At 36.7% G+C, this 26,832-nt stretch overlaps 1 protein-coding gene across 1 annotated transcript in view; it reads right to left on the bottom strand.

Annotated features, from left to right (window-relative positions):
- Positions 1-26,832, bottom strand: part of LOC109387321 (teneurin-1-like) — a 413,374-nt gene that overhangs the window by 321,458 nt on the left and 65,084 nt on the right. The window contains exons 3-4 of the mRNA XM_019651161.1: positions 16,752-17,012; positions 15,062-15,118 (exon numbers count right to left, since the gene is read on the bottom strand). Of these exons, the coding sequence (XP_019506706.1) occupies positions 15,062-15,118; positions 16,752-17,012 (318 nt within the window). The remainder of the gene's footprint in view (positions 1-15,061; positions 15,119-16,751; positions 17,013-26,832) is intronic.

Genomic DNA, 26,832 nt, shown 5'->3' with positions numbered 1-26,832 from the left:
AAAAAAAAAAAAAGATTAATTACAAAGACTAATCTAATTTTCATTTACTTTAAGGTCTACATTATTTATACTATATTTAACATCTTCTACATTCAAGTTTGTTTTCATGTCAATGTATGCATGATGCATACCACATGCATGCAAACCATACATTTAGATTACTAGTATGTAGGTATTTATATTCTAATTTAAAATGAAAACAAATTTCCAAGCAGCTTACTTTTAGAATTGGGAACATAATATTGTTAATAATTATATCTATAGCTATATCTCCAACTACCCATCTTGTATCTATCTATCTACTTATCTATCTATCTTTCTATCATTCATTCACCGATGATCTCCATATACTTCCATAACGATATAGTATGGATGGTTGAATTTGACCACTTAAAAATGTAAAGCTCTATACCTATACACAGACATATCTTATGAACTTACATCAAAAGGCAAATGACAGAGACTGGGATGTGGGGAGGAGCTAAGGTGGCAGAACAGACAGACGCTGTGCCAAATGCTTCCCAGGATCACACCAAAATTATAAATAATTTATACAACATTCAACCTTGGGATTCATCTGAACACTAGCTGAATAGAACCTCTAAACGAAGAATTTAAAGAAGAGGCCACGTTGAAACTGGTAAGAGGGGCGAAGATGTGAGGCAGGCTGATTCCAGGCCCATGGAGGGAGAGCAAACCCCGTGAGTGGCACCTCTGTGGTGGAGGCTTCCCCTCTTGGGGAAAAGACCCTCCAGCCCCACACTCCAGCACCCTAGCCCAGAGTTCATCTCCCAGGAAGTGGAGTTCCACAATAACTGGCACTATAAATCAGTAAAGACTTGCTTTGCCCAACTCGGTGGGCCGGAAGACAACTAGAAACCCAGTTGCCCTCCTGTGGAGCCAGCATATAGACTCACTTGCCGGTGAGCAACTCAGGTCCGGTTGGAGTGAGTGGGTCCACAGGTGGGGGCCCAGAAGCCTGCAGGGAAGGACTGAACTGAGGAACTGTGGTAGGGGAGCCGGAGGTTTTGGGACCATTGTTCTCCCTGTGTGGAGCTTGCACATGAGTGGTGTACAGAAGGGCGCCATTTTTTCAGAGTTAAGCCTTCTCATAGAGGGTCAGGTTCGGGACCACAATGGCCTGATAGAATCAGTTCAGGTGTGTGCATGTGTGTGTGCATGTTGCCTTGGGTCCCTGCTCTCTGCACTGCTTGTGCTGTGTTGCCAGGGTGGTGCCTGGCTGTCGAGCTGCTCTGCCTGATCCACAGGCTGCTGACTGAGATAGGCAGATACTGAGAGTTTTCCTGATAGTGTTGGGCTGGGTGCTGCGTGGCAGTGTGATCTGGTCAAGGCATTTGAGGAATGTTTGTGCACGCTGGTTGCCTGTGCATGAGCGCATGCTGTTCTGACTTGGTGGAGGCTACTAACCACACCCCATGGTGACCTGGGGGCCTGCCACACCCATCTAGATCTGCGTTGCTGGGGCCACCCTGGACTCCTGGTGCCTGGTCCCACCTCCACAGGCCACAGAGGGTTTCTGCAGCAGCAGACAGCCTACAGCAACCTGTGGGGATTTTTGGTGGTGAGCACAACCCCAGAGCCCATGGAAGCCAATTGTGGGCAGCACACTGCGAGCCTGAGAGGGAGGCCAGCGTTCAACGTGCTGGACCTTTTCTCTCAACACAGCTGGTGCTGGGTCACCCACAGACTCTGTATTGCTAAGCAAGCGGCCTGCAGATTAAAGCAGGCCATTTTTTCTTTTTTGGGAGGAGGGGTTGTTTTTTTATGTTTGTTTTTCTCTTTTCCTTTTTGTCTTTTTTTTTTCTTCCACCCCCCCCTTTTTATTATTACCGTTTTTTTCTATTTTCTTTTTATCTCTATTTTTCACTTTTCTTTCTCTTTCATGTTTTTGTACTTTTTCTTCTTTCTCTTTAATCTATTTTCTTTTTGTTTTTGTTTCTTGGGATTGTTTGCCTTGTTATTGCTTTGGTTACTGTTTTTTTTTGGTCTTGTTCTGCGTTTTTTGTTTCTTTTATATATTTTTGTTTCTCCTGTTTGTTGTTTATCATGTTTTTGTGGGGGTGTATTTGTTTTTTGGTGTTGTTGGTTTGCATTGCCTTGTTTTAGTTCTGGCAAGTGGGCGTGGGCTTCGTACTGGACCAGGAGCTGAGACTACACTGAATTTGTAGGAACCATTGATCACAGCTTTTATGTACCTATAACATCACCTCACCCACCTAGAGCTGCATTGCCAGGATCACTCTGGGTGCCTAGGTGACTGGCTCTACCCCCACAAATTATTGAAAAGGTTTTTTACAACAGCAGATGGTCGCAGAGCCCTAGGGTCATCTTGGTGGTGTTCAGTGACACCACACCTGCACTCAGCCACTCGTGAGCAGCTCTCCGGAATTTGTGAGCTTGAGGTAGAGGCTGGCTGTAGTGCCCTCAGAGCACTGTACAAGGGGGACACAGGTCAGGTACTGGTGTAAGATCTGAATTTGCATTGAAAACCACCAATCACATCTCGTAACTCACTTGAACTCCATCCTGCCCAGCTAGTGCTGCATTGCCAAGGGCACCCTCAACACCAGGTCAAACAGCCAGACACATGCTCCTAAAGTGCCTCTTTCAATAGGTGGGCTTTATGGGAAACTGACAGGTGGTAATAGGCCTATGGGGCCCTGGGCCTTTTGCTAAACTGCCTCAAAACCAATGTTGGTGGCAGCCAGCCTCAGTTCACAGGGAGGCCACCTCCACATGACTCCAGGTACAGTAGAAGCAGCAGCCAACTGCATATAGCTTTGAGGTACATACCAGGTAGCCATGGACTGGTAACAGAGAGGGCTGAAATAGCCCTGAGTGGGACCCCCACCCAAGAGACACCAGAATCAATACACACAGAGGTCAAGGTCAGACCAATGCAGAGCACTACCTGGTTGAACTTACAAGAGGCACTCTCAAAGGAAAATTTCCAAAGGCACAAGAGCCCATAGGAGCCAAGATTCCTCTGAGAGGTCAACCTCCACACAGCAGCTCATATACTGTGAGAAGAGCTAATTCTTACAGTTAATCACCCTGAGGGTCAATCCCACCCTGTGACAAGCCAAAAGCAATTAAAGATCAACTTCAACAGTGACACCTCTGGAACACATGGGACAGGGAGACTGTGCAATTCTAATACAAAGGACACATACTACATAAGACCACCCAGCAAAGACTGAGCGACATAGGTCATCTATCTAATACATTGAAGCAATTACAGAGCAACAGCCAGAATGAGGAAACTAAGAAACATGTCACAAATAAAAGATCAGAAGAAACCTCTAGAAATAGAACTAAATGAAGCAGAGACATCCAACAAATCAGAGACAGAGTTTAGAACCCTGATGATCAGAATGCTTAAGGAACTTAGTGAGACTCTCAACAAACAGATAGCAAACATAAAGAAGGATACAGAAATCATAAAAAATAATCATTCAGAATTAAATAATACAACAACTAAAATGAAAAACACATTAGAAGGAGTCACCAGTAGATTAGATGAGGCAGAGGATCGGATCAGTGCGTTAGAAGACAAGACAGCAGAAATCACCCAATCAGAAGAACAACAAAAAAAAGAGAATAAAAAACAATGGAAATAGTTTAGAAGACCTGTGAGTCAACATCAAGCGCAACAACATTCACATCACAGGAATACCAGAAGGAGAAGAGAAGGAGCGAGAGATCGAGAACATATTGGAAGAAATAATGACCAAAAACTTCCCTACCCTGGTGAAGGAAATAGACATACAAGCCCAGGAAATGCAGAGAGTTCCAAACAAGATGAAACCAAACAAGCCCACACCAAGACACATTATAGTAAAAATGGCAAATGTTAAAGACAGAGAGAATCCTAAAAGCACCAAGAGAAAGACAGCAGGTTACATAAAAGGGAACTCCTATAAGACTATCAGTTGACCTTTCTACACAAACTCTACAGGCCAGAAGGGAGTCGCAGGAAATATTCAAAGTGATGCAAAACAAAAGCCTACAACCAAGATTGCTCTACACATCAAGGCTATCACTTAAAATTGAAAGAGAAATAAAGAGCTTCTCAGAAAAGAATAAGATAAAGGAATTTATTACCACCAGACCTGCATTGCAGGAAATGTTAAAAGGGCTATTTTAAACAGAAGAAAGGGGAAAACAAACTAACAAAGGAAGACCAGAACTACAAATAAAAAAATGACAACACATATGCACATATCAATAATCACTTTAAGTATGAATGGGCTAAATGCTCCAATCAAAAGATATAGAGTGGTTGAGTGGATAAAAAACAGGACCTATGCACATGCTGTTTACAAGAGACTCCTATCAGATCAAAAGACACACAGAGGCTGAAAGTAAAGGGATAGAATAAGATATTTCACGCAAAAGAAAACGAGGAAAAAGCTGGAGTAGCAATACTTATTTTGGACAAAATAGACTTTAAAACAAAGACAATAAAAGACAAAGAAAGGCACTACATAATAATAAAGGAATCAATCCAACAAGGACATAACTCTAGTAAACATCTATGCACCCAACATAGGAGCTCCTAAATATATAAAACTGTTTATGACCAACTTAAAGTCAGAGAACAACAGTAGCACTATCATAGTAGGAGATGTCAACACCCCATTGTCACCAATGGACAGGTCCTTCAGACAGAAAGTCAACATGGAAAAAGTGGCCTTAAATGACACTTTAGACCAGTTGAATTTAATGAATATTTTTAGAGCATTTCACCCCAAAGCAGCAGAATATACATTCTTCTCAACTGCACAGGGAAAATTTTCCAAAATAGACCACATGATAGGCTGCAAAACAAGTCTCAATAAATTTAAAAAGATTGAAATCATCTCAAGTGTCTTCTCTGACCACAATGCTATGAAAATGAAAACACAAAACCCCAAACTCTATGGGATGCCACAAAAGCAGTCATAAAAGGGAAATTCATAGCAACACAGGCCTATCTAAAGAATCAATAAAAATCTCAAATCAGCAGTCTATCTTTATACCAAAGGGAAATGGAAAAGGACAGCAAAACAAGCCCAAAGGGAGTAAAATTAAGGAAATAATAAAGATCAGAGCAGAAATAAATGAAATAGAGAACAAAAAAAACCACAAAAGATCAATGAAACCAAGAGCTGTTTTTTTCAAAATTTAAACACAATTGACAAACCCTTAGCCAGACTCACCAAAAAAAAAAAGAGAGGACCCAAATTAATAAAATCAGAAACGAAAGAGGAGAAGTAAAAGCAGATACCACAGAAATACAGAAAATTTTAAGAAAATACCATGAGCAATGATATGCCAAAAAATTATACAACCTGGAAGAAATGGATAAATTTCTAGAAGCATACAATCTTGCAAGACTGAATCAAGGAGAAACAAACTCTGAACAGACTGATTACTACCAAAGAAACTGAATCAGTAATCAACAAGTCCAGATGGCTTCACAAGTGAATTTTACAAAACACTAAAAAAAAAACCTAGCACCTATTCGCCTCAAACTATTCCAGAAACACCAGAAGGGAGGAGGGCTTCCAAGCACATTTTAGGAGGCCACTATACTCTGATCCCAAAACCAGAAAAAGACATTACCAAAAAAGAAAACTACAGGCCAGTATCCCTAATGAGCACAGATGCAAAAATCCTCAACAAAATACTGGCAAACTGGATTCATCAACACATTAAAAAGATCAAACACCACAATCAAGTGGGATTCATATTTGGTATGCAAGGTTGGTTCAATATCTGCAAAACAATTAACATGATACACCACATTAACAAAATAAAAAACTAGAAATAAGATGATCACATTAATAGATGCAGAAAAAGCATTTGAGAAAACCGAGTAGCCATTTATGATAAAAACTCTTAGCAAAGTGGGAATAGAAGGATCACATCTGAGCATAATAAAGGCCATATATGATAAACCCACAGTTTATATCATATTCAATGGGGAAAGGCTGAATGTTTTCCCTTAAGATCAGGAACAAGTCAAAGCTGCCCACTTTTATCACTTTTATTCAACATAGTTCTGGAAGTTCTAGCCACAGCAATCAGTTAAAAAATAAAAGGCATCCAAATTGGAAAGCAGGATGTGAAATTGTCATTATATGCAAATGACATGATACTATATAGAGAGAACCCCAAAGACTCCATAAAAAAACTACTAGAAATGATAAATGAATTTAGTTAAACAGCAGGGTACAAAATTAATATTCAGAAATCAGTTGCATTTGTATACACCAACAATAAACTATTAGAGGGAGAAATCAAGAAAACAGTCCTATTTATAATTGCTTCAAAAACAATAAAATACTTAGGAACAAATTTAACCAAAGAAGTAAAAGACCTGTACTCAGAAAATTATAAGACACTGAAGAGAGAAATGAAAGAAGATACAAATAAATGGAAACACATACCATGTTCATTGACATGAAGAATATATATAGCTAAAATGTCAATATTACCTAAAGCAATACATTGATTCAACGCAATTCCTATCAAACTACCAATGGCATTTTTCTCAGAAATAAAACATATAATGCTAAAATTTATACCAAACCATAATAGACCCCGAATAGTCTTGACAATCTTGAGAAATAAGAACAAAGTGGGGAGTATCACACTACCTGATATCAAATCATACTACAAGGCTATAGTAATCAAAACAATATGGTAGTGGCATAAAAACAGAAACATAGGTCAATGGAATAGAATAGGAAGCCCAGAAATAAATCCATTCATATAAGGTCATTTAAAGTATGACAACAGAAGCAAGAATCTATACTGGTGTAAAGACAGTATATTGTATTTAATAAACGGTGCTGGGAAAACTGGATTGACACATGCAAAAATATGAAACTAGACCACCACTTTATGCCATATGCAAAAACAAATTCAAAATGGATTAAATACTTAAATGTAAAACCCAAAACCATAAAGCTCCTAGAAAAAAATATAGGGAGTAAATTTGCAGACATTACCCTGAGTAATATTTATATTGATATATCCCCTCAGGCAAGGGAAGTAAGAGAAAAAATAAACATATGGGATTACATCAAACTTAAAAGTGTTTTCACAGCAAAGGAAACCATCAATAAAACAAACACGCAGCTTACTGAATAGGAGAAGATATTTGTCAATGATTCATCTGATAAGAGGTTAGAATTGAAAATTTATAAAACACTCATTCAACTCAACAACAAAAAAAACAAACAACCCAATTAAAAAATGGGCAGCGGACAGGAAGATACATTTTTCTAAAGAAGACATACAGATGGCCAACAGACATATGAAAATATGTTCAACCTCACTAATCATTAGAGGAATGCAAATAAAAACCAGAATGAGAAACCACCTCACTCCGGTCAGAATGCTGTCATGAATAAATCAACAAACAACAAGTGCTGGCGAGGTTGTGGAGAAAAGGGAACCCTGGTGCATTGTTGGCGGGATTGCAGATTGGTGCAGCCACTATGCAAATCAGTATGGAAGTATCTCAAAAAACTGGAAATGGAATTATTTTATGACCCAGCAATTCCACTTTTAGGTATCTACTTAGAGAAATCCAAGATGCTAATTCAAAAAAATTTATGTGCCACTATGTTTATTGCAATGCTATTTACAATAGCCAACACTTGGAAACAACTGAAATGCCCATTGGTAGACGACTGGATTAAGAAACTGTGGTACATTTATACAATGGAGTATTACTTGGCTATAAAGAGAATGAAATCTTACCATTTGCAACGATATGGATAGACCTAGAGAACATTATGCTAAGTGAAATAAGTCAGTCAAAGAAAGGCAGATACCATGTGATCTCACTTATATGTGGAATCTAAAAAATAGAATAAATGAGCAAAATAAACAGAAATAGTCTCAGAGATATAGAAGAAAAACTGAGGGTTGCTAGATGAGAGGGGGGTGGGGATGAGGGGAAAGGGGAGTGAATTAGAAAGTATAAATTGGTAACTACAAATACTGCCATGGGGATATGGAAGATATTTTGGGGGATATAATCAATAGTGCTATAAAGATTTTGTAGGGTGTCAGATGGGCAATTGTCTTATTAGGGAGACCACTTCACAGATGGTGTAGATGCTTGGCCACTGCACTGTACACCTGAAGTTGAAGCTGAATAATATTGTATGTCAACTATAATACATTCACAGTATATGGAGTACAGCATAGGGAGTAGAGTCAATAGAAGTGTAATAAATATATATGATGTCAGAAACTGACATCAGAAGGACAATAGATTGGGGGAGAGGGGCTATTACTTTGTGAGGGGTAAAATGTATAACTATTACATTGTTTTGTACACCTAAAACTAACTATAAAAAAGGCAAATGACAGACCAGGAAAAATGCATAATATGTCACCAAGGTTTTTTTCACCTTTAATACATGAAGTGTTCTTGAAAATTGGTAAGGAATGTTAAAATTCAAATAGAAAAATGGATGAAGGATATTAACAGACAATTCAGAGAAACAGACATGTAAATGATCCATTAACATATAAAATGTTGCCCAAGTTCACTTATGAACAAATTGCAAAATAGCACAAAATGATACCATATTTCTTCAAGCAGATTGTGTATTAGAACCCTTTTTTATTATTGCCAGTATAAGGATATGGGAAGACAGGCACATTACTAGTATATAGCATTAGTAGGAAGATAAATTCATTGTTTAATGGGAAAATTGGGTAATATTGGGTTGTCGGAAAAGTCATGACGCATTTTTGCAACGAAAAACAGAAAAAATAAGTCATGACTTTTCCGACAACCTAGTATTGATAAAAACATTAAGTATATACAAATACATCCTTGGCCCATCATTTCTAAGTAATTATCCAACAGTTATGCAAACAGATGTGTACAAGGATGTTAAGTGCAGCATTGTTTTTAGTCTCAAAGCACTAGAGACATAGATGTCGATAAACATGGGACTGACTAAACAAAGAATATTACATGCAGAAACAGAATACTATACAGCCATTGAAAAGAATGAGGCAGATCTATACTTAAAATATGGGTAAATATCCAACATATAACATGAATTTTAAAAGTTACTGGACTTTTTATAGCATGTTATCCCATTTGTACAAGTATAGGACATCTGAGTAGTGATACATAACACACTGTTAACGCTGGCTACCTCTCAGCGTGATACCTGAAGTGTAAAGCAGGAGAAGGATTTGTCACTTTAAACTTATTTGTACTGTTGTAATTTTTAAACCATCAGCTGATATCACATTCATACTAAAATAATACTAGTTAAAAATTCCTACTGAAAAAAGAAAATAGGAGCTTCTTATATCTACTTTATAATGGCTTAAATTTCACTATCATCAAAATTGTTTTCAATTGTAAGACTATCACAGTTACTATAGAACTGTCTCACCCACACATAAAATAATCCCAATGACTTACACACTTCCTCTGATCATGTAACATCTCCAAAGGAACCATTACAAAGTCAACTGCACTGTCTTATACATGCCTAATGGGTCCAACATTTTCATGAGAATGTCAGTTACATGGCAGGGTCCTTCTAAAGATATTACCAAGTCATTGCATTGTTGCACTGACTTCCTTCGACATTCACATCGTTCCCAAGGAACTGTTATCATTGCCATGGAAGTGTCCCATATAACGTATACTACCAGGGGAAAACAAAAAAGCAAAGGAAAGAAATGTAAAACAAATTCCCTTCATTAAATGTACATGAATGGCCCCCCATGGTCAACATGATTAAATATCAGAACCACTAACTCCTCATTTGGGTATAACTATTAAAAGCCATTCAAGAAACCAAGGTGTTGGGCTAGCAATTTTTTCACAACTCCTGCTGTTCCAATGAAGCAATTTTGGGGTCTGAGAACAACATATGCATAGCTGTGATAGGATGGTGTTTATTGGTAGCACACAGTGTATTACCAGGCTTCTATGGTATGCAGTACAGAAACAATAGGCAGCAGTACTACTGGATTTTTTGGCTATTATGGGATTGTATCAGATAATCCCTTACTTGTAAAGTTCCTGAGCAGCACATAGGGAGCTCAGCTTCCCAACAATGATGGCAATCAACAGGGTTTCTGAGTAGCTGAAATCTAGGCTCTACCTTAGGGGCTTTTACAATGGGAACAGAAAATACACTAATACAAGTTAACCCTCAGGCAGGTCTGAAGTGCTTGATTTAATTTCCTCTCAGTCTTCTTTACTTAGCAGAACAAGGTTATTGCCTATTGAAATGAAGTATAATTTAAAGTAAGACAAATGCAAAAAAATTTACCCAGTTTTAAATGAGGAGAAAGTAGGCCAGAGTCTCCTAGGGTAGAGAGCTTCCTGGAACACCAGATGTTTCAGAAGCCACATTGCATGTCTGACTAATCCTTGATAAGAGACCCTTCACCTTGTAGCACTTACCCCATAGCACAGGCATAACAAATTCATGCTGAGTGATAGACAACAACCACAATTAATATTTATTGACCATTAAATATTTAGCAGGCACACTTTGAAGTACTATAGATCCATTTTATCATTTAACCCCCATACACACAAAAAAACTAAACTAAGTAATATCTCCATTTGAAAGACAAGGAAACTGAGGCTTGGAGAGCTTTAGTTACCTGACCAAGGACACACAGTAGGTAAGTGGCAGAACCAGGGCAGAAACTTAGGTTTATCTTATACCACACTCCATGTTTTTAACCACTAACTGTACAAAGACCATTGTTTATTTAGAATTCATTAATATAACCATTTTTACTTAAGTGGTTTCACATCACTGTGATCTCATAGCGAGCTACACATATCTTTTTCACGGTACTAACTAAATTGTACAGATTAGCTCTTTATCCTCTCTAGTAGACCTATTTGGGCATATATGCCCACTTGACTCAGCCCTGTATTGAGAACTGCTCCAAGATTCCAATGGGTCACTTCCCAGAAAGCAACATTTGTATTACTGAACTTACTTCCTGGTTTTAGCTGATAGGACCAGTGGTAGACATCTGACTCAGGATTGGAAAATTATTCTGTCTCCTTGGAATTTAGAGAGGGCATAGAAAAATATAAAGTTTACCCCAAACAGAAGAAATATAAACTGGAGAATTCTATAGGGTTTTATGCTCATCTTGTGGATGGAGATTTAGAGAAAGTCAATCTGCAGAGACAGGACTAAAAAAAAGATGGATCTAAAAGCAAGAGGCAAAGTCCAGGTACTTCTTTTGATCTAGTCCCTTCTTGTGGTCTAGCCATATTCTTACCCTGGTGCCAAGAAGCATTCTCATGCCCTTTTCCTTTTAATAAATTTGGTTTTTTGTTTAAGCTACCTCAGGTTAGTTTTTCTTACCTGCAATAACAATAAATAATAATAAACAATCCTAATTAATAGAGCATCAATCTCTCCCAGAAGACTATAGATTCTTTGAGGTTGGGGACAATGTATTTATTGGTCATCTTTTATATATCCCCAGTATCCAATACAGAGCCAGGCAAAAGAGTAGATAATCAATTAATACTGTTTGCATAGAAATATCATTATCAATAAGAGTATAGTTATAAATAATTTATTTAAAATTTGTCCTTTATTGGTTAGAAATTACAAATCATTTTCTTCTACTATTTCCCTCCATTTAGCTTCTTGATAAGCAATTCACTTTCACTTTTTATAATCCAAGTGTTTCATTTAGGCCGTATGTGAAAAACATATTCTTGGAAGTTTATTATTCAAATTTAGCAGCTGATATAGTTTTTTTTCCTCTAGCCTAATGTATAGTCAAATTTAATTATTGAGGAATACCCTAATCACTTAGGTTGATGCTCAAGTAGGACTGCCAAATCCTTCTAAGAAACACCCATTATATCACCTGTCAGACGCAGAGTTGTGGGTTAGACGACCAGGGAATTGACCAACTGCGGCATTTCTATCTTTGAAGGATCAGAGAAGATCTACAAGAATATATTATCTCTCAGTTTTAATTTTTCCCCTCAGAACAATGCACATTTTTCATTTATTTAGTGCCTATTGTGCTCCAGATCCAGTGGCTAAGTATTGAAGCTAAAACAGTGAATAAACCAGGCTCTATTTTCAAGTAGCTTCCTGCTAGTAGTTATTAAAAACTCTTGTGAGGATAAAAAACACATAACTGAAGTACCAACCTATAATGAATAATAATGTCAGTAGTAAGGTCAGATGGGAGTGGAGAAGGGGTAAAATGAAAAGGCATTATGAAAGATATTAAAGTGTCCTGCTCACAGGCCTCAAGATAAAGGTAGATTGAGTACAACTGCATGTTCCTTTATAGACCGTTAAGCATCACTTAAAAACAAAGGGTTTACTTAATCTTAGGACAAATTTGAGTGAATGGGAACAAAGTACATTAGTGTTCTGATTGCCCTGTGAAAGCCAAGAAATCCAGATTACTTTCTGTGACCTGATGCTCTCTGTGCCATGTTTCAGGCCTCTCAGTCCAAGCGTTTCAGTGCTGAAATTGAGGGTAATTTATTTTAATTCTTCATGACTTATAGCATGTTGGAAACTTAAATTCAATTAAGGGTGCCCAAATAGAGTTTATGAAAATAAGAAAAAATATTTTGAAAATCTTGACCAATTAATACAATGAAAAAAAAAACCAAGTCCTTATGGACACAATTTTGGAAATCTAAGTAGAAAATCCATGTCATAATTTCCTAGATGGAGAGAGTTGAAAGCATCTTTGAAATCTTGTCTCTGAATCTTTCTCAGTTGAACAATTAGCCCAAATTAACAATTCCCCTATTTTTACTTTTCACCAATAGGAGTGAAGCTTAAATCAGTCTAAGCTGGTCCAGGTTATTGTGCCCATTACCTCATCAATAATCTAAAATTCAGAATGTATAGAAAGACAGAAACAAAATAAAATGTCATTGACACTGAGGCACAGGGATGGGATGGCATAGAGTCTCATGCAGTGAAATACATAAACCCTACAAATTTTAAGCCATTTCACTAATTTCATATATAGAATATGTAAACTCAAAATAATAAAATAAATGCCCTGCTGGGCATGATTTCATGAATAGCAAAATAAATGGGAAATAAATAGCTACATTTGCACATAAACATTAAGTCAATTCATTGAAAACAACTTATTCCTTCAAAATAACATGCTTTGAGAAAAACCATTTACACTCTTATCTCAACTCAAACCTCCTCTGCAAGAATCTATGCAAATGTTGAAGGCAGGTCAAGTCTGGTTATCACTGATTGAAAATTTATGGAATACAAACTGGTGAATTCTTCTTTTATGTCATAAATAAAATTGTAAATTGTATATTCCTAATTGAGAATTAGTAGTAAAAGTCAGAGTAAGACTTACAGAACTGTAACTGCACAAAGAAAAGTTCAACTTCATGTCTTATATGTGATCCAAGGGAGGAAAAAATGGCTATTTGGAAAACAATCAATTGCATTTAGCTAACTGTTTCCTGAATTGCTGTTTTAACACTTCCTTCTATGTAAAATGTAGATAAAAATAGAATCCATTTCACAGAGTGGTCGGTCATGAGGATAAAATGAGATAAAGATATTATTACAAAAGTGTATTTGGTAACTGTGAAGTGCTGATCAATAATAATAGTGAACATTCATATTGTACATTTATGTTGGAAGTAGTATTCTAAACCTTTATATACATTAATTCATTCAATCATCACAAAATCCTAGAGGTAGATATTAATATTATCATTAAACTACAAATAATGAAATTCAGTTGCAAAATCTTTATATAACTTTCCCAGGGTCACATAGCTGGGATTTAAACCTAGGCTGTCTGGCTCCACAGTGCAAACTTTTAATCACTATCCTCTACTGCTTCTCATAAGTTGAAATAATTTCCAGAGGTGCCCATTGGGCCAACAGAGGCTTGAAGTTAAGAACTAGCTTTTAGCAGACTGGGTCATACTCATAGGTTTTTCTTGGCAGCCCAGCCCAATTTTGTGGTGCCCTATCCAGTTTTAAAATAAACCATAAGGAAAATAAACCTGTAAGGAAGAGAAACGATGCATGTACATCACTCCTGATTCTTCCAACTCTGTTTCAGTAAAAATGTTAGATGATCAAGGTACATGGCTTATTAAACTGAAATTCAAATGAAACTGAACAGCCCCAAATATTCCTGAAAGTCCCTAATGTATCTAAGGGAGATGGCTCATTAAGACAAGACAGTGGGTCACCTGGGTGAGCAGTTCTCATGGAGGGACTGGGGAAGGATAATATGCCTTTAGATGAAGCTGATTCTGATAGATCTTCCCTGTGATCCTTATCTACCAGCCTCCTAACAATTTTGAGTTATTGCCCTGTGGTCAGATGTGAGGATCCCCCTCTGCAGAGTGTTGATTCCATCAAAATAATTTATAAATATTGCTCTTGGTATCACTCTACAAAGGGGTAAAGCCCAATGAGCACAATTGAAACAAAAGTACAAGGACATCAATTTCCTCTCACTGAGGAATGACACAGTATACATACAGGTTTACAGAAAAGAATGAACATTTCTTTCATTTAAAGGTGTTATTTATAATTGATGGCATTAATATAGTGTGATTATAAAGCCAAGTCAGAGCAGCTGTAGGAAAAGAACCAAGGCAATTTGGTAGGAGACATTGTAAAGTTAGGACAGTATGTAAATTCACAGCTAGGGCCATGCAAAAAATTGTAGATAATGCAGGAAGTCATGAGGCAAAACCCTACACAACCTGATTTAAATTTATGTCCCCCCCATCTTCCACCTTAAATCTTGCTTTTCCTTCTCCCCAGCACGTGCCTCACCCCTTCTTCACCACCAATAAACATACATGAACTTTTCCAGAAGAAAGCAAACCAATAAAATGCCAAGTATCTAATCTTTGATGGGTTAATTACGCAGGCCTGTGTGTTATTTTGCAGAAGGGCAGGGTTCTATTTTGTGAGGTGGCTGTAAGAGATGGGGTGAGGTAAAAATAATTGATGGTCAAATATTGGTAAACACTTGCCTTGAGTAGACCCAGCTTGAGCTTCCATGTCACAACAAACAGGAGAGAATTTAAAACCTGTAATATCAAACATTTTACTAATTAATCCTTGTCTAAGTCATCTGGGAATTCTTCAATCTTTAACCCTTATCCTATATCCAGTAGTATTTTTTAATAACACATTCAATGAAATATGATTCACATACCATAATGTTCACCCTCTTCAAGTGTACAATTCAGTGGTTTTTAGTATTTTCACAGAGCTGTGCAATCATCACCACTATCTAATACCAGAACAGTTTCATCAACCCAAAAGAAACCCCATACCTTGAGAAGCGCAGAAGTAGGAGATTGGTAGTGTCCTATGGGGAAAAATATTTCCTTTATTTTAATGTTTCAATCCAGTGCACTGGCTATAACTTCCATGCCAGGCATGAGATGAAGGAGAATGAAAAGTCTTAACAATATAAGAGATCATCTACCACCCTATTTCACGTAAATTAGGCTACTATTTTTCCTGTTTGACAGTTGAAGCCCATGAAAACTATAGCAACCAGTCCAAGGTCTCCTAACTTGCATCCTAATACTCTTATATGGATATGTATACATAGATTTAATATATTCCCTTCTGATATCCATACTTCTCTGCCTATGTTCTTGGCCAAAGATAGCAATTCATACTCAAAAATAAACTCAAAGAAATCAAGACCCCAATGATACTTGGTAACATTACAAAGTATTATGGCCTGCCTTTTAGGGAATGATATTCTAACTAGTAGGCAAATGGTCATTCTTGATTATATCCTAGGTTCAGTATCCCCTATGGGCTGAAGGATACAGAGGACCGACTAAAAAAATCTTCATGTACAGGGCTGTTGGCTGCCTTTCTTCAACCTGAGAAAATACTAATTAGCCACTGCTACCTGACCAGGCCTTGTGGTCATGGTGATGGGGTCCTATCAAATTTACATAAACAAAATGGCAAACAGAATAGACTAATGTGTTTAATAAGCATTAATGTTTTATGAAAGGATTTTGTTCTTCGATAGGAACAGAAGAGCAGAAATAAAATGAACTAACCTTTTCCCAACAAATAAAAAAGATAAAATGTTTCCATTTCTAAAAGTTGTAAGAAAATAATATATAATTACTATTTAATGATACTGCTATTATTACTTATGTCTGGCAAATGAATGATGTTAATTCACCTTTTGTGTTTTTTAAATCATTTCAGTCTAACCTGATTAATTTGAATCTGTCTGTACACTTCACAAGTTAATCTGAATCAAAATAGAAAGCATGTCCAGAATATGCTTGCTATACAATTGTTCATCTTGTTATTCATATATTGATATAAAGCCAATCTACGTGAAATGAGCACTTTCTGTAATAAATTCCATTAGTATTGCACGGAAAAGATGAAAATAAAAGGTAAGTAATAAATAACACATGTACAATATTGCTGACTAAATGAGATATTTTTCCCTTGGGGGATCACCAGAAATAAAAAGTATTTTGTATATCATTGTAAACAAATGTGTCTATTTGTCAGATCTAGGTACATGCCTTGTCCATAGGACCCTGCTAACTTGCGTTTTCATTCTGCATATTAAATGAAAAAACAGGCAGATGTAGGAAAGGTAAACAAACTAAAGGCTAAAAACTGCATTCGTTCTGGGTTTCACTTAAAATATATAGACAGTTCTATTACCATTTTCCCCATCAGACTTCCTTTCATGGTCAGTGTCAGTCAGGGACAATGCAGAGTTGGCTCGGCTGGACAAACAGGAACTATGCTCTGATTTCATCCCCCTTATCCACATTCTTAGCGCATGGTCAGGTGAGGCAGCGCCTTCTGTCTCTGTATCCACATCAGATCCCATCTCTAGCTGGTAGCCGTGCCGAGAAACACTGTGCATGTCTGTCTGGTAGCCAGAGCAGAGAGTGTGAGGAGTTTCACAGAATCCCATCTCTGAGAAGAAATAACGTTCAGAGAAAAAGTTTAGCAGTATGAAGAAATACCCAATAAAATTCCATTTTTTTGTCCCCATGTACCCCCTTCCCCATTGCTAGTAATTATGTGTTTTTGCGAAGTTAGAATTCTAGCCTTTTTATTTATGGCAGCTAGGATTCTGTGCTTATTTTGCACTTCTGTAGCTTAAAATTATGCTCCTGTTGATTCTTACATGTTCTGGAAAAAACATGCCCAAAATAGCTCTATAGCTACAATTTTAGGTTGCATAAAATGTAATGAAATAAGTGAGTGCAGAGAAGTATAAAGTGTAGAAAGCTGTACTTTAAAAGACACTGCTCTTCCAGAAAGAATATATATGCTCTGTAGAGCACACATATGCTTAAAATATTAAAATTATTGGCTTTTCTAAGCATTTAATACACATTAGAGTTAAGAATAATCCAATGTGAACACTCTGAGAACAAAATATTGTTTAAATACACTTTTCTAAAGTATTTTTCCTAAAACACATTAATCTCACCTCCAAAATTATAAGTACTTAACATCATTATTTCCCATTGTCTCCAAATGAGTTTAAGGTCACTTTATGCTAATTATCCTATTTCATTCATTCTTTCAACAAATACATAAAAAATATTCAATTGTATATTGAACTTCAGCAGTGCTTCATGATTTGGATTTTCCATCCTTTCCCTCCAAGCCTTAGAGTCATAAAATGTTTAGGGTCTTAGAGATGTTGTCATTAGTGTCATCAGTTGTACTGTCATGGCTGCCTCACTGTCCTGAATCATTTTGACTCTGGGGAAGTGCTAGAAGTCACGTGGTGCCAGATACAGTTAATAAGTTGGATGAGAACACATCATAGTGTTTTTATTTGACAGCAATTGACATACATGAAATGTGTGACATGGAGCATTGTCGTGATGGAGGATGATTTACGGCATACTTTAAAACACACCTTCTCTGAACCGTAGCTCACACCCGACTGACTGCAAAAAACAAGTTGAAACTTGTCACACACTGTTACTAAGGTTCAATGGGCCGCTTCCCATATTGAAGATCCCTGCCTTTCTGTTGGATGGCACTTGTCAGCAGCATTCAACATATGTTGTGATCACAACAGAAAGCCTCCCTGTCACATATTGCTTCTGATATGGCAATTTCTGTTAAACAAAGACATTATGGTGTGTCCTCATCCAATTTAGTCACTGGATCTAGCACTGTGCAACTTCTGGCTCTTCCCCAAAGTCAACATGACCATGAAAGATAAATGATTTGAATAAATTCAGGACATCAAGACAGCCAAGACAGTGCAACTAAAGACACCCATGAAAGAGGATTTCCAGAACTGCTTCAGAAAGTGGCAAGGATGATGGAATAAGTGTGTTTGAAGCAAGGGGGAGTATTTTGAAGGAGATTAATGGCAATGTGTCTTTTACTGTAATTTTTTAAAAATTTAAACATTCACTGTATTTTTATCACACCTCATAATTAGGAAATCCACTTTCAATAGCACAAACTTGCCTTTATTTCACTCATGCAATGGCATGTGAGATGTGACTTTCCAAAGATTTTAATATGAGCATCTGAGTAAATAAACTCATTGGAAAAGGATCAGCAAACAAAAATAAACACACAGCTAATTTGTTATTCTATATAATAAAATACTAGGTAAAGTTAAAAAAGATCACTAGAAGGTGTAACCAGAGTCCCTCTTTGTTAAAGAGATTTCATTCTCACTCAAAAATAAAATTTGAGGGCCGGCCGAGTGGCGCATTGGTTAAGAGCTGGCTAGGGATGCCAGAGGGCCCCGGTTCAGATTCCACATATGAGGGCCAGTGACACTGCTCTCTACAGCTAAGATGCTGAACAACAGCTCAAACTGGAGCTGGGCTGCCGTGAGTCACCAGAGACAGTGTAGGCTGCATCCACTGCTGCAGTGGGTTGCCATGTGCTACCGTGTATAGCCAGCAGCCAGCGTGAGTGGCCATCCAGAAGCCGGCGACTGATCTGCCTTGCCCGGGAAGAGCGCAATGATGGTGCCAACTTGGGCCAGTGAAGCAACGTCCTCCACAAATAGACTGAAGAACAAAAGGACAGCAACTTATCTGTTCCCCTTCCCCCAATTCCCCAATAAAAATCTTTTTACAAAAAATAAATTAAAAAAAAAATTGAAAATGGACTTGTTCCCTTCTAAGGAAATGTGGTACAATGTGATAAAAAAATTACATAAGATATTTATTGGAACTATACCCTGATTTGAATACAAAGACTAAACCATAAATTCTGTAATTAAATAGTCACATAAAAATACACATCCATGTCAATATATAATTAGAAATAAAATAAAGAAAAAAAAAGTTTCACTTATTTACTGTAAGTGATGTTCATTGAACTGCCTCACTTCCCTTTCTTGAAATCATTGTACAATTGTAAATTATTTCCTTATATACACAAAAATCTTGGTAGTGTTCAAAATTCCCATAGCATGCATTTTTCTAGAAAGCACTTATGCACATTACATGGTTGTTTTTAGCTTTTCACATATTACATCATTGTTACTTAAAATACTACATATTCCATAGGGAAGATAAAAGTTCAATTGGATTTATTATAGATCTATTCTTACCAAAATGCTAGCCACAAGAGAAATGTAAGTACAATCTAAGACATATACAATTTAAATGGATACACTAGTATCATGAGAAACTACATTTCAGGAATAAACAGATACAGATGTTCTTAAGTGAATGACGTATTTGGGGCCTCACAGCCATGTATTTAATTTTTATTGTAAGAAAAACCTATTTTGAAGCCTTGCAAGAGACTAAATATGAGCACATTAATGAAGTCAAAATCCAAATTTTAAAATGGGCAAAAGATTTGAAGAGATACATTACACACACACACATACACACACACACACAAACACACACACACACATAGAGGAATGACCAATAAGCAAATAAAAAAGGTGCTCAATATCACCAGTTTCAGGAAAACACAAACTAAAATCACAATGAGATGCCACTATAGACCTTCCAGAATGGCTACAAAATTTCTGACCACAGCAAGTGTTGACAAGGATGTGGAGTAACTATATACATTGCAGGTAAGACAGCAAAAATGGTACAGCCACTTTGGAAAATAGTTTGGTAGGTTCCTAAAAAGGTAAAGCTGTACTTAACAGGAGAGCAATGCACTCTTAGACATTTATCCCAAAGAAAAGAAATCTGTCTACACAAAAATCTGCACAAGGCTTTTCATAATTTTTATTCATAATAGCAAAAAAGTAGAAACAACACAAGTGTCCATGTATAGCTGAAAGGATAAACCTATGGTACATCCACACAATGGAATACTACTCAGTCCTAAATATAAATGATCTATTGATAGATAACAAGGTTCATGGACCTCAAAAGAATTATGCTGAGTCAAAAAAGTCCAACAGAATGTCTACATATTACATGCTTCTATCTAAATAAAATTCTAGAAAATGCAAACCAATCTATTGTGACAGAAAGTAGATCAGTGGTTGCCTGGGGAATAGAGTGAGGGAGAAATAGAGAACAAGGGGTACAAGGGAACTTATGGGATGATCTAAATGTCTGTTAATCTTGATTGTGGCAATAGTTTCACATGTATATACATGACAAAGTTTATCGTATTGTATATTTTAAGTGTGTGTAGTTTATTGTACTTCAATTATACTTCTTTGAGTAGACTATACACCATGAGAGAGTAAGACATTGAGGAGACTGTCAAATCAGTCAATTTTCTTAGGGGGATCCAAGGGTCTCCCAGCTAGCAGAAGGTCCTGCTCTTTGCCACTAAGTGGAAGAAAGCACATGTAACATGAATGAAAAGGTAGTCAAAATGCTATCTTGCTTATATCTAAGCCATGGGACAATCAAGGCTAACTGATGTATAGTTCCTTGATGATCCATCCTTTAGGGAACACTGTTTTCTTAGGAACAAAAGAGTTGAAAGTCAATTTTATGGGGGATACTAAGGATGAAACTGATCACTGAGAAGCTTTCAGAAGTTAAGGGAACATTCTATAGTTGAGGATCACGAGACTAAGTTGAGTGGATCTGGCATATAGGATCACTTTAGTCCTCTATTAATTCTAATAAATTATTTTTTTATTTTATGAAGTACTGAATAAAATTAACTACTTTCTCTCTGAATCTATGGATTGATCTTCTGGAGAAGCCAATTTATCAAAACTAAGAAAGGGAAGTAATAGTTATCCACAACAGTATTTTCCTGGAAATGCCATTTCTGAGTTTCTGAAAAGCTCAAGACTTTTTGTTAAAATTCTACCCATCCACACTTCCTCTAAAAAGGAAGCTTTTAAGGTATCACACTCCAAATAAATAATTGGAGGTCAAAAACCATGATTGATTTCAGCCATGACCTGAGTGATTTGGGCTATCACTTCTACAGTTTGTAGTCCATTTCCAAAATAAGGAAGAGGGAGAGGACATAAAATTATTACCTTTAATTACTGTGACACATAACAAGTCTTATGGATTATATGAAAATCAGGTGTTATTAATTAGCCAAATGGTTTTTATATAGGTCACTTAACATCTTGGGGTCTCAGTTTCATCATTTGTACAGTGGTCAGGCCCAACTCAAAATAAATCTCTAGGTAACTCTTGTGTTCTAAAATTCTGCAATTATAACTTGAGCTTGTTATAGCAAAACATGAAAAGGTTAAAATTTTCAAGCCACAATGAGATATCACCTCACACCAGTTAGAATGGCTATCATCAACAAGACAAATAATAACAAGTGTTGGAGAGGCTGGGGAGAAAAAGGAACCCTCATACCCTGTTGGTAGGAATGCAGATTGGTGCAGCCACTATGCAAGGCAGTGTGGAGGTTCCTCAAAAAATTAAGAATAGAATTACCATGTGACCCAGCAATCCCTCTCCTGGGTATCTACCCCGAAAATCTGAAAATATTTATCCATAAAGATTTATGTGCTCTGATGTTCATTACAACTTTATTTATGGTGGCCAAGACATGGAAACAACCAAAGTGTCCTTTGAAAGATGATTGGATAAAGAAGATGTGATATATCTATATCTATCTATCTATTCACATATAGGTTATAGATATAGATAGATATAATGGAATACTATTCTTCCATAAGAAAAGATAAAATAGTGCCATTTGTGACAACATGGAAGGATCTTGAGATTATTATGCTAAGCAAAATAAGCCAGACAGAAAAAGTTGAGAATCATATGATTTCACTGATATGTGGTATACAAAGGAACAGTACAAGCAAATAAAGAAACAAAAACTCATAGACACAGACAACAGTTTAGTAGTTACCAGAAAGAAAGGGGGGGATAGTGGAAGAGGGTAAAGAGGGCCAAATATATGGTGATGAAAGGAGAACTGACTCTGGGTGGTGAACACATAATGGGATATATATTGTAGATGATGTATTATAGAATTGTACAATTGAAACCTATGCATTAATAGTTTTGTTGACCATTGTCATCCGAATAAATTTTAATGAAAAATATATCAGTTTATAAACAAGGCAATTGCAAGCAGTATTTTATAGTATAATGAATAAAACTTCACACAATTAAAAATTATTACTGAGCCACTAATAATTCATTTCTGGCTTCAGGGGAAATGCAATGAATTACTGTAGTCTTAAGCAAGAAATACAAAGAACGGAATAAAGAAATGAGCAACAACAGATAGGAGACAAATAATTTTCACTACTGTGTACCATTTTGTATTTCTCGGTTTGGGGGCTTGGAAAAGAAAATGATATCAAATTGTCAAACAAATAAGTTCATGTAACTTTACTTAAACATAGCTATACTGAACACTCACTCGATTTCATGTCATGAAAACAAAGCAGACTTCTCTGATTTTCTCAATCCTAGAAAATTAGCCCAATTTAATTTCCTCTTCTGCTTTGTGAAAAATCTTTATCAAATCCACAGAACTGAGCATTAAGCAGAGTGAGTTAAAAGGACCATGTCATATCCTTTGGCAAATTCCACACAGTGTCTTTTTAAAGGCCCAAATGACAACAAAGTAATAAAGGTACCATCAAGACCTGGACTTTTTTTTCTGTTAAGGGCTCACCAGTCTTTTCTGGGGTACAGGGGAGAGAGATGGAGTGCTGTCCATGCACGAAGGAGCCTGAGGTTATCAGAGGACTTAAAGAAAATAACCAAGCTTCCTGAAGCTTAATCTTCTCACAGCTCCAAATGTACCCATTATCTCAGTACTCAGGGCCTTCCAATTATGCCTTATTTAATTTTCGAGATTTCTCCATCTGTTAGTGAAAAGCATGGCAAAAAATCTGGGCAAAGTTAAAGCCTGAAGTAGAAACATTCATGATTTGTTTCCAATATTGGCTAACCGGAGCCATCTCAGAACACAGTTAAAGACCATGTTAATGTAAAAAACGATGCTCTTAGTGGGTTGCAAATCTGTAAAAATGGCTCAATACAGAAAAGGACACAGACTCATAAAGTCAAAAGGAAAGGGACACGAGGTAAGGACCTGGAAGAAGTAAGAATGGACTCCAATTATATTTTGAGAGAGATGAAAATATCTTTCAACAATCTAAGGAAGAAGGATATTTGTCATGGGATTAAGCAACTTCTATTTCCTTGAACTAATATTCACCTTAGTACAGGGCCCAAGTTGGACTGTGTTCATATAAGATGGGAGAACTTGCTCTAAAGCTAATTCAGACAGCAGTTAGCACTACAATTATAAACGTGATGCCTGCTATACAGCCTTCGTAACAAGAGTTTGGAAAAAGAATCAGGGACTAGAAAAGATGGTGGGAAATCCAGAACTTCAACAGAAATTTAGATCAATGAGAACCTGCTCATGTTCACTTTATTTCAACATTTCGAATGAGACAGAGACTTCCTGGTCTAAATGAGAAATTTTCACAGCTACTGAACACTGCAAATGCATGGTGCTCAATGACCCTAAAAATTTCTCATTTGTTACCTGTGTTGGTCCAATTTTATGGCTGTTCATAACACTTTGGAGCCTGAATCCTTATTGACCATCATGGTCTTCCAGGTATCCTTCTATATTTTCATTGTGTTCACAAAGCATGTGAAGCTGTTTGAGGTGTGTGTGTGTGTGTGTGTGTGTGTGTGTGTGTGTGTATTTTAAACTGTATAAATCTGTCACACAATTCCAACTAGATAAGGGAGACCAGTGATTTAAAGGGTTAAATGACCATTAAAAATATTTGCAAATGCTTTAAACACATACTCATAAAGGCAAACAATGTGACTTCTGTAACATTCTACACTTATCCATAGGCATTTATTTTGTGATGAATGAGTCATGATGCCATGATAGAGCTATGCACCATAGTTAGTGTCCACAAATAACTACTGAATAAACTACATTCTGCTCCATTAGGGGATTCTTCTCACAATCTTTAAAAAGTACTCTTTTTATTTTTGCCTCCATATCTTTGGACATATTGTACCAAATACCTGGAATACCCACTCTGATTTTTCACTACTCTAATTCCTAATATTCAGCCTGTCAGTAGCTTCAGGAAGTATGCTCCAACTTTACTCTATCCCCTTCCATTAATCTTACACTTCCCTATAACATTTCTAATCTCTACTACATAATTTTATACCTGATTACATATTTCTTTTTTCCCTATATTTACTCATATATCATCTGTATTACCTCCTGAACTAGACCTTCATATCTGATAGTGTTTTCTAAACATTTAGTATCTCTCAAAATCAAATCAGATAATTTCTGCAGTGTTGTATGATCTATGAAGGATTATATAAACACAAGGTAGTATTTCCATTCCCTCAGGCCCTAGAAAAAGCCTAGGCAAAGAATGATCATTAAATACCAAAGTTTTAAAGTCAATAGTTAATATGAAACCATTCTTGAAAGGGTTAAATTCTTGAATACAATTCTGACACATATGACACACTTGCTTAACATAAAGCAATGCCTAACAATGCAAATTGAAAAATTTTTATTTTGATAAATTAGCTATGCAATTCAAATAATATATGCTTCACAAATTTGGCAAAAAGAGAAACACAATGGCCCAATGGCTGTGGATTCAGGAAAAAAAACTTATTAACTATTAGATTAATGGAGAACAAGTACACTATATCATATTCTGACTGAAATAGTCTCACAAGGGAAGCTTTCCTCATTACACTTTTTGGCTTAATGAATTGGGAAATGATTCCCTCTTAAAATTCTTCAAAATATACCCTAGAGAGGCTTTTACTAAAATCAGTCACTTTCAACTGGCTTGAATCGAAACTTCTTTTGTTCTTCTCATCAGTCAGTCTCATCCCCTATACAAGATATAAATTATCATCTTGGCAAGTCTGTAGTTTCCTGGAGTGAGTAGGTGGCTCCTCTGAGAGGCTTTGATTTTATGAACTCAAAGAATGTTTTGTTTTGGTTTTTTCAGGGCTAGAAAGAAGAAACTCTCCAAGTGGGTAAAGGTTGTGGAAAGAACTCATCCAGGACTTTTGAACTTGAATTCTATTTACATGAAAACATTAAATTCTGGAGAAGACTTCCACTTCCAGTCAAGATGGGGTGACAAGGACCAAATTTACTCTCTTGCATGAAACAATAGCAACAAACAAAAAAATATATGAAACAACATTTTTCAGATATAGGGCAATGAAGGACAGTGATCCCTGAGACTTGGGAAGTAAATGAGATGAGTCTTATGATTGCCTCAGCTTACTGTTTGCAAAGAGTTTCCGGGCCTTATCACAGGGAGGAAGAACATAGGTGGAGCCTGGCAGTCTTTCTGAGTGGAGGAGATGAACCTGGTGGTATGGGAAGGCTAAGAGTTTGCAGTACAGAGTACCAAGTGGAGAGAGCTGCACAGAAAGATAACTCTAGAGATCTTCAGTGAATCTTGTGGATATTCACTAAAGCCCTGAACAGCACATGCATACAGGGACACCTTCTGTGACTGGAGAAAGAACCACCTGAAAGAATTAAAGGAAACAACTTTGAATCTAAAATGCAGTGGGAAATAGTCCATATTCTAAACAGCCAGTGTGAAAAACCTTCTAATACATGGGCATTTAGTAGAGTAGGCCAAAAAGGTTTCTGTATTCATATGTATATTATTAAACTTTGTTTTGGTGTGTGGTCAATACTTGGCAATAGTTTTATACTTTTGGATCTTGCTCTTAAGCTTTTTTAGCTGGGTTGAAAGAAATGTTTGTTCTAGGGCTAATTAGACCTTCATGCCTTATAAAGTTAAACATACATCTATCATATGATCTAAGTACTCCATACCTCAATATTTGCCAAATAGAATGAAATCACATGTCCCTACAAAGAATTGTACACTGATGTTCACAGCAGTAGAAATAAATTTGCAACAACAAAAAGCTGGGAACAACTCAAATATAGCTGTCAACAGGCAAATCAATGCAAACTCCGGTATACCTATAACATGGGACATTATTGAGATATAAAAAGGAGTGAACTATTGACACATACAACAACATGGATAAATACCAAAAATGCTGAATTTTAAAAAAACAGTCAAAAAGCTTACATACTGTATGCTTTCATTTATGTAAAACTCTAAAAAATGCAAACTAATCTATATTGACACAAAGCAGATCAGTGGTTGCTTAGGAATAGGGCAGGTGGGAAGTGGTAGAGAAAAAAGCATTACAAAGTGGGGCCGGCGGAGTGGCTCAGTTGGTTAAGAGCTCGCTCAAGAGTTTGAGCTCTGAGCAACAGCGGTTCGAGTCCAGCCCGAGCTGAGCAGCCG

Source organism: Hipposideros armiger, unplaced genomic scaffold (genome assembly GCF_001890085.2).
Source record: "Hipposideros armiger isolate ML-2016 unplaced genomic scaffold, ASM189008v1 scaffold_153, whole genome shotgun sequence".
Classification (NCBI taxonomy): domain Eukaryota; kingdom Metazoa; phylum Chordata; class Mammalia; order Chiroptera; family Hipposideridae; genus Hipposideros; species Hipposideros armiger.
Note: the sequence above shows the minus strand (reverse complement) of the source record. Positions and strands in the feature narration are given on the sequence as shown.